The sequence below is a fragment of the Penaeus chinensis genome, chromosome 20 (assembly GCF_019202785.1).
Source record: "Penaeus chinensis breed Huanghai No. 1 chromosome 20, ASM1920278v2, whole genome shotgun sequence".
Taxonomy (NCBI): Eukaryota; Metazoa; Arthropoda; class Malacostraca; order Decapoda; family Penaeidae; genus Penaeus; species Penaeus chinensis.
This window is the reverse complement of record NC_061838.1, coordinates 4,899,481-4,909,480: the sequence shown is the minus strand read 5'-3', so window position 1 is coordinate 4,909,480 and position 10,000 is coordinate 4,899,481. Positions and strand designations below refer to the sequence as shown.

Sequence of the window (10,000 nt, the reverse complement as noted above, 5' to 3'; positions counted from 1 at the left end):
GCTTTGTAATTACATATGTTAAAGATCATAGTGGCACAGCAAATTGCAAGTTCTGTACATATTTAGATTTTTTTTTTTTTTTTTCGTTTTAATTTTAGTTTCTCATTTTTTTTTCTTTTTACTTGATCTTATAACATGACTCTCCCCCCCCTCTTTTTTTTCTAAGAATAATTTTATTTTATGTTTGAAGATTATACTGTAATCTGCCTAAAATCAGTCGGTGCAGTTATGACTTTCAAACATTCATTCTGACTTCTGCATTAAGAGAAGTTTTCTCATCTCACTCCCTATATTTAATCTGCTTTGATATCCACAACTATTTTTTCAGATCACTTTACTGGTTTATAAGCTTTAACCAGATGTACAAACAAAACTTTTCATTGCAATGTTGGTCAGCTAGGGTGTTCTGTGCATATTATCGAGCTTATCAATGTGCAACATCTGTAGAGTACTTGAGAGCAGGAGTGACTTAGTCAAAATCTTGAGGTGCTGACACAATAGATGGAATTAGGGTAGGAAAGTCAGGTCCCAGAACAGCTCCTTCAGTGTAATCCATTGGGAAAACAGATGAAAATAGTCTCTAAAGGAGACGTGTTTCCACCCCTCCCCTCCCCCTAAGTTACCTGTGAAGTTTTCTAAAGACTACAGTTGATTATTATAATCCAGTGAAAGGCCACGTTGATTTTAAAGCTGTTGAAAATGGAATTTGTTTCATCAGATTTAATTATATTTAATAACAAAAACCACTGTCAGTATTTGACATTCTCTCTTTCTCTTCTTCTTCTTCTTCTTCTTCTTCTTCTTCTCTTTTTCTCCTCCTCCTCCTCCTCCTCCTCCTCCTCCTCCTCCTCTTCTTCCTCCCCCCCCACCCTCTCTCTCTCTCTCTCTCTCTCTCTCTCTTTCTTTTTCTCTCTATTTTTATCTGCCTTAACCTACATGAAACATATGGCCACTTTAGAAAAATCAACCATTACCCGGGAAATCCCATAATTGCCCTCCTCCCTCTCCCAAGACTGTTAACATTTCATTATTGTTTTATGTTGTATATGTACACTGCCAATACATGTAGACTGAAACTTTGTTTTTATCATCCCTCTGGACCCCTGATCCATAGCTCTCTCTCTTGTAGAACTGTTTCTTCTTCACCTGAGATTTTACTCAGTACTACTCATAACATGGTTTATTTTCATACTTATTTGTTATTTCCAATATCAAAGTTGTTGTTATGTTAACTTTGTCATTAAAGGGTTAATATGACTTGTTTCTTTGTTTTCTTTCCCTCTGGAACGGAATATAAAGACGCCTTTTTGTTTGCAGTGTCCCGCGTTTTGGCAGTGAAGGATAATCTTTCGTTATTTTGTGGTTTTTCAATGTTGAAATGTTCTTGGACCTTGCATAAAGGTTGATGGAATTCCAAAAGGCATATTGTTTTCCATATTATGCAATGCTGAGTTAGTAGAATGAAAAGCAAAGAAAGAAAACACAAGTTATGTATTTACAGACAGCAACATCAACACATCTATGTTAACATTTGCTCACAATTGCATAGATACTTGAACTTCCACATATAGAAAGCAAGCAATGAAGAAGAAGAAAATGATAACCTTGTGTGTGTATGTGTAGATATATTTTTTTTTTCTTTTTTTTTCCCGGTAACTATTTATTTAACTTCTTATTGCAATTAGTATGATATAACATGGGGTTTGTTGTTAGGGCATGGTGGAAGTTAAACGAGGGTATTTGTTAATATCTATTGTTAACTTTGGCATTCATATTAGTTAGATACACATTCACATAAGAACAATGTAGTTAGAAGGTAGTCCGTAGAGTTTGTGTGTAGAATATGATAATTGTATTATTGTTATTATCAATGTTTTGTTTGTTATCAATGTCTTATTACTTGGCCAACTTGTGTGTATTATTTGTCAGGTTATTTAAAGCTAGTGTTAATCTATGTCTATCTCAATTCTTTTGTGTTCTCTGCCTCCCTTTCTTTCTCTTTTCTCTCTCTCTCTCTCTCTCTCTCTCTCTCTCTCTCTCTCTCTCTCTCTCTCTCTCTCTCTCTCTCTCTCTCTCTCTCTCTCTCTTCCTCTCTTCCTCTCTTCCTCTCTTCCTCTCTTCCCCCCTCTCCCTCCCTCTCTCACTCTCACTTACATTGTCCCTCCCCTCGCCTGCTGCCTCTGTCTCCTCTCCTTACCTCCTATTGAGTTTAGACATATTCAGGTAACTAAATACTTGCAGAAATAGGATTATATATATATATATATATATATATATATATGCAAAAAAGACATTTTTTTCATAAATAAATAGGCATGTGTATGTGTTACAAATGTTCAGTGACTGGAAAGTTGTCACGTTTTTGTGTGCTTGTTTGAGTGAATGAATGTAGCTGTCATTATCCAAACCCAAGAGAATACTTTATGAAGACTTATGGAAAATCTTTCTGCTAACTTCTGAAACCATGAAAAGTAGTAGTTGATGGAAGGAATCTAATTTAGTTTCTCCTCACTAAGAACTAATGATGTGGAGTGCATATACAGCATTCCTATTGGGGAAAAGAATTCATCAGTGGAATGTGGAAAGCAGTTTGAAGACATGGAGTGCAATTGGAAAGCGCTCTTCCTGCAACGGTGCAATGGCCAAAATCCTAGTCTCTCCCTCTACCTCTCCCCAAAGTCTCCTTTGAACCCAATCCCAACATTTGCTTTGTATCTCACCAGCAGCACATTATTCCTCGCAGTGAATTGGTGTTTGGCTAACAGTTTTAAGTGGTATATTGATTTCTTTAATGTAGAAAATGGATATGTTCATTTTTTATTTTGCTATTTAATTGGTATAATTTTTAGATGGTTGCAACAAATGCTCGGCTTAATTTTTATCCTTTTTTCTTCTCCTTTTTTTCTGGTTTATATTTATTATCATTTTTTTTTTTTTTATTGTGACTAGAATATGGTTAATAGAAGATAGTGGATAACCCATCATTACAGAGGGTGTTCCTGCTTTTCTTGCATGCCGCTTTGTACAACGTGAATCATTCATTAAGTAGTCAGCAAATCATTTTGTAGATTTTATGTAGCTTTGCAATTTCTTGTAACTTGCTATAACCATAAATGTTTGTAGGAATCACAAATTGTTTGTAGGGCAATGTATTCAAAAGTAGTAAGTCAAAACCAGAGCATATGCATGACTACTTCAATGTTCTATTAAAAAGTTTTGAATGCTAAGACATGAATTTCTTTTTTTTTTTTTTTTTTTTTTTTTTATCTTTTTTTCTCTCTTATTTATTGTAGTACAATTAGCTGTCTTCATACTTAGCTATCAGTGGACATCAGCATGGATGTAGGCTAGTAATGCGAACGCAAAGATGTCGAATGTAGATAGAGTACATACTCGAACAAGGGGCACAAACGGTGATGGTATTGACTAAGCTCATGTGGCCATCGCTGACATAGTGTCTCCGTGTTTCAGGCCCACATAACCCCCAGGTGCCCCCCCGCGCTGCATCTCCCACCCCTTCTGGAAAGCCTTTTGATCCGGTGACCCACCTCGCCTCTCCATCCCCTCCTCTACCTCCTTCCTCAACCTCAATTCCTTCTTCCCCAATCCACCACACTCTCTCCCCACCCTCACCAAGTGTCAAGCCTCCCCCTGATCTTGTGTACCTTACAGGATTAAGGGGGATAGGACTCGGCCACCATCAGTCCGTTAGCCGTCTAGAACTCTTGACCAGAGCTTTAGCACACAGGGCTTTGGCAGACTCCCCTCGATCTGAGAAGTTTTTTCCCCTCAACCTATCCCCTGTCAGTTCCATCCACCATGCTGACATCAAACCCATTCCTAACCTGAACCATTCTTTCAATAGTAACAGCAGTATAAACAACAACCACCTCAATATTAATGGCAGCAGTGGTGGGGGATCTCTGGGTGTGCCGCTGGTGCAGTCGACCAGCAACTTTCACGGAGGGATGATACACACATGTCAACGCTGCGGCAAGACTTACGGAGTGAGGCGTTCACTCCACCGCCATCAGAAGTTTGAATGCGGAGTTGAACCTAAGTTTATGTGTCCTGTCTGCAACAAGAAGTGCACACATAAATTCAACCTGAAACAACATATGTTGTCACACCACAAATATGAAGTTTCATAGATATCTTGCCTTTATGTAATACATGCATAAATATATATGTATGTATTTATGTTTTCATGCTAATACATAAATACATGCATAAATATATATGTATGTATTTAGGTATTTATGCTAATACATATACATACATATATGAATATGTGTCTGTATGAAGTACAGTATACACTCTTGAACACTTATTTATGAATAGGAATACAATTTGTTTGTATGTCCTTATGTACCGTATATATGCTTATATATAATATACACATATATATGTATTCATATATACACTCATATATATGACTAAAATTATATAAAAAAAAAAAAAAAAATACACATAACATTTAATACCTAAATGTATTTCTCTTTGGTTTACTTTATATACTCATGATATGTGATTCATAGTAACGAATGATCTCATTTAATTTTTAGTGCAATGAATCGTAAGGATTTTAAACTACAGTATTGTGATATTGTTTGTTGTTATTTATTCGTTTGGTTTCTTTCTGTTATTTATGTCTTGGATTAAGGTTGTGTTTATATTATAGGGTTTTTTGAGATTGTCTCCTAGCGTCTGGATGCCAGCATCTGCATGGCTTTGTTGTTGTCCCCCCCCCTGCCCCCCCCCTTGATCGACTTCAGTTTCTGGCTCTCTCCTGACTGGCTCTCTCTGCATGGCTGGATGTGCTGAGGCCCTCTTCTCCCAATGTATCATTGTACATTTGCAGAAGAAGTCCTCAGGATAGTCCCCCAACTGCTTCTGTTGTGCAGTAGTGTCGAGCTAACCTCAGCACAAACTTCATCTACCTGCTAACCCCTATTTTTCTTGCAGATTACTTGCGTGCTTATAACCTTGTGAGAGCTGGTTTCCCTGGCCTGTTGCCCTCCCGGATGTCTACAGACATCCTGGCCCGTCCCCCTCCTATTGGCCTTCCTCTACTCCTCAAAGGCCGAGAGAAATCCAGCCCCAAATCCATGCTGGGTTACCCCTTCTCAGAAACTCCTAAACAGTTTGCGTGCGAGAAGTGTGGCCGCACTTATGCATCAACAGGTAACTTAAAACGGCACAAGAAATATGAGTGTGGTGTTGAACCTCAGTTTTCCTGTCCAATCTGCAAGAAAAAGTTCCAACATCGTCACAGTGTAAAGATCCATGTTTTCTCCACACATCGTAATGAGGCGGGAGAAGGTGGCCCAAATGATGCTCCTAAAGATTCTCCTGCTTTGTTCCCTACTTCTGAAGGAATGGCTGCCGTTGGCTCTGGTCCATGTAAAGATGAGTTTTTCCCAATCCCGCAGGAAGCCAATGCCCCAACAACACAAAATCAAGATGGGTAGATTTTGACTGATTGAGGCTATGACAGAGTAGGAAAATAATTACAAAAGTATTATTTACCAAGACAGATTTATTCTAGAATGTGCCTGAACGCCCTTTAATGCTCAGGGGTTAGAGAAATGTATCCAAAAGTTTTATGTAAATGAATTTAACCTTCTGAGCATTATAAGGATTCAGATGTGAGAATGAGGTGGGAGCCAGAACATCTGGGGAAAGAAAATAAAGCTTTCAATGAAATGTATCCAATAAACTAGATTATTTTTCTTGATTTGGAGTGGTAAATAGTAAGTTGTTAGTTAATGATTCTAAGCCGAAGAGTTCACACAGACTGGGGGAATATATATGTATCCAGTATGATTTACTCAAGAAACCTCATGCCTGTCTGTGATGTAATGTTGAAACATGTGTTATCTATTGTTGATTTCCTCATAACAATATTGATGGACAGCCATTGTGAAAAAATAATGGAAATGTGTGCCAGTTACCCCCTCTGTATTTTGGTCTGTGTGTACTGTATGCATGCATTGCCAAAGTGAAGTATAGAATAGGAAAACCAATAATAAGCTGTTTAATTATTAAATATTCATTGATTAGAGAAGCATCATCTCTTTAAGAAGAGTTGATGCTCCCATATCCACATTTCCATACATGCTTCACTCTTGGCAGTGCATTTTGATAAATGTATTATATGTGTATGATCATCAGTTGTTGTCTGGTTGAGAGTGCTGTGGGAAGAGGTGACGTATATCACCAAGGAAGGCTCTATAGCCAAAGGGATGTTTGAGGCATTATTTATCATAAGTTGTTTCCACTTCCATGTCGATATTTGCAAAGTAATCAAGACCAACAAATCATTATGCAAACACCCCACTGGTTATGCTACTGGAAAATGAATACTACCCTTATTTTTAAGCAGTATGAACATTTAAACAAAAATAATCAGAGTATTATGGGCAGTACAGGACAGGATTTTGAAATTGTTTGACTAACCAAGAAATAGATGAATTAAAGCAACGCAAGTGTTGCTGTGTCCATTGCGCCAGTGGATGACTCAGGGATGAACTTTCAGCATAAGATGTGGACATTAGTCCTGATCTCTAATAATTTATTTTAAGCTGGTATGACAGATAATCTTTTGTGACCAAACTCAGGTATATAAGTACAAATAAAGCAATTGTCAGCTCATTCCATTAAGTAAATTATTATAGCTGCTGAAGATTTTATAGGCATTTCATTGTAGCACATAACATGAATCCTTTCATTGGATTGATATTTTTCTGATGCTATGATTTAAAAACTAGACAGATTATAATTATAATATTATTACTTCATATTGGAGGTGCTGCTTTGATAGATAGTTTTGTATTCTTAGGGATAATGTAACAATACAACTAACACGTTTTGAAAGACAGTGTAGTAGATTCTCGGCAACTTAGTTCCTGCCTCTCCTTAACCTGATGGCTGCAGGTGTGACTGGGCCACTTCTCAACCTGCTGATCCTAGTCAGATTGTGAATCCTAGGGTGCCACTGCTTTTTAGAAATATTCTATATTTATTAGTGGAGGAGTGGTGGCATCCAACTCTATAGTAATGTTTGTATCATAACATGATTTAAGTATTTGTTTAGGACTTCTGTCAGGTAGTTAGACAATCAAGAGTTTGTTTGGTGGCTATTTAAGAAAAAAAAATTAATAGTTTTTTTTTTTTTTTTTTTTTTTTCTTTCTCAACTCCAAAATCTTTGTGCCTACTCAGAGCCACCACAGACTCCACTGTTTGTATGTAATTACATTGTAATGAAGGTGATTAGCATATTTATCAGAAAATTTATGCTGTTACTGTTTGTTGCTAAATGTTCTCGGGATGGTTATATTTATACAATAGTTGGTGTATAGTATTATAAGGTTGCTATTGATATGACCATATCGAGAGTTATTTGTTGAATAGAATACAACGAAAAGTTCCTCAGTAATGTGAAGTTATACAATTAATACGGGTATTATGCAGGTATATGTTTGTCGAAGTCTAATGAAGCACTGTCTTTTATTTCTGTTCTGTACTGCCCTGCCAAGTTAATTCAGATATAGTAATACAGTCTTACCCTCCATATATGATCAAAGGATCCAAATACCTCTATTTCCTTTATATATATTTTGATTATTTTCAACAGAGTAACCCAGGTATGCCTTATAACTAAAGTTCCTGATGCAAAGGCTTGTTGAATAGTCTCTGCATATATTAAAGTTAAAAATGCCAAATCTGTTGTAAAGTCTGTGGCCTTACATATACAATAAAGGTGCTGATATAACTACAAGTATGTGTTTTGGCCACAGGCTTTAGCTGTGCTCAGTTATCTCTGTAGGTTTCACATCATATTGCTGAAATCAGTAACCCAGAAAAGAAATATTCAGGAATATTTTGATTTAAAGAAATTAATTTTAGAATCTAACTGCTAAGTTCAGATGTTTATCACCCAGATGCTCAAGATCTCAATAGTTCAAAAGGTTTTTATACATGCCTGTGTAGTTGCAAATGTGTAACAGCTGTTATTTCTACTGATTCCAATAAATGTAGGTACTTCGGGTACTGAACAAGTGAAGAATTGGGCATGATTGAAGCTGTATGAATAGTTGCTTTAATTTTTTTGAAAATATGGTTGGATGTGCTTGTTGATGGTCAGATGTTCATATGTTTAAGTGATTTAGTATGTTTGTTATGTGTTTTGCACAGATGTTTGTATGTACAGTTTTAAAGGTAATGTTCCTTTGACCAGCCATAAAGTAGACCAACCACTGGGGTAACACTGCTTGATACTTGATGCCAAAGTAGTACAACTTAGGATATAAAGTACAAATGATGCCTACCAATATTTGACATATTACTAAATAACTTAGGCAATTTTTGATAAGATATCAGCTTTTGCTTTATCCAATCTCTTGTGCCAGTATGCAGTGTTGGGCCATTTTCTTGGCCACAGTTTTGTGCCACAGTTGAAAAGTGGCACATGATCTGAGTTTTCTGGGTTTGGCCTCTAAGCTTTGGTGTTGTGATTCAGCACTGTGAAATGTGTACTTCTGGGACAACTATGTATTATTTTTTGATAGTATTGTTTTACCAATCACTATAACAGAATTCAAAGTTCCTTGTATATACTAACATGTTTTAAATTGTAGAAATGTAGTAGGATTGGATTTATTTTCACTTCTTTCTTTTTGAATATTATTTCACATTCAGTTAATTGTGTCTGTGCACATAATCCTTGTTTATTGATTCTTGTGGACAGGATGCTACAGATTTGTTCTGTTCCATGATTATTTTTTCTTAAGACATATTTATTTTCTAGAACAGTATCATTAGGGTCCTTTGTGGGAATTTTGCACCTTGTATGTTTTGACTTTAGCTCAAAGTCTGGTGTTCCAAGTTTGGTGATAGTTCCTTTGCTCACGTTTTTTTCAACATAATTTTCGAATTATGACAAAAAGGATTTTGTCTTCATTATGTTATTACAAGTGTAACTTTTTTGGTTTTTACTTAATGTACTCCACAACAATGTGCTTGTATGAGTGTACCAGTAAGTAAAGTGTCAAAAAAACTTGCTTGCTGAACATTTGGAAGTATGTAATGAGAAAGAAAGACTTTCAGTATATATATATATTACCCTCTTTGCCAGTATTTTGGTCAGTGCTTTTGTACAATATTTTGTGATGTAATTTTTCCCCAAGTTTGGTATTTTTATTTTTTTTTCAACCAAACTTGTCCAATGTACATTGTTCTTAGTGATAGATAGATTTATAGATTGAAATGTGACACTGAATAAAAGAACTGTGGCATTAAACAGTATATAAGCTTTTTGTGTGATTGTATTCGTCAAGTTACCAACTGTAAAGAAAATGGAGAAAATATAATTATAAGAACTAGCAATCACTGAATCATTTAAGTGTTAAGAGTTACAAGGGGCATGCCATAACTCAGTATGTTACCATAAACCTGTTCGTATTTTAATTTTTTTCCTGTTCTTTTTTCATTTATTATTATGTAGAAGTTAGTGGCAGAGTTTATTTGATCCTCTCACTTCTGTACAGGAGAAGGCATTGGTTTCTACCAGAGTGTTCTCATTTTTTTTTTTTTTTCTCTGTTTTCCTTTGGTTTTCTCATCTCTCCTTTTTTCTCTCCTCTTTTACTCCTACCTTTGTTTCTTCACATTTCAGTTTGCTAATTTTCTTTATATATCTTTCTTTCTTTAGCTTTAGACACATATTGTAACCTTGGATATCTTCAATTTATTCTGCAACTATGACGCCTTTTTAACAGGATTCCATGCAGTAATAAACAATTTCCATATTGATATGCCAGCCATTAGGAGGTGCTGAATCATATATTTGCCATTATAGAATGGGCTTTTATTTATTTATATATATATATATATTTTTTTTTTTCCTTCTTTTTTCTTTTTCATTATTGTGTAGATTAAATGAATTTGTTCAATCAAACTTTATTTTGCACACTGTATTTACTTTTATATATATATTTACT

At 35.6% G+C, this 10,000-nt stretch overlaps 1 protein-coding gene across 2 annotated transcripts in view; it reads left to right on the top strand.

Annotated features, from left to right (window-relative positions):
• The window catches only part of LOC125035967 (broad-complex core protein-like), a 34,375-nt gene that overhangs the window by 23,149 nt on the left and 1,226 nt on the right, over positions 1 to 10,000 (top strand). For both annotated transcript variants that reach the window (XM_047628280.1, XM_047628281.1), the window contains exon 5: positions 4,966 to 10,000. This exon is cut by the window's right edge and continues 1,226 nt beyond it. In XM_047628280.1, the coding sequence (XP_047484236.1) occupies positions 4,966 to 5,471 (506 nt within the window). In that variant the 3' untranslated portion in view covers positions 5,472 to 10,000. The remainder of the gene's footprint in view (positions 1 to 4,965) is intronic.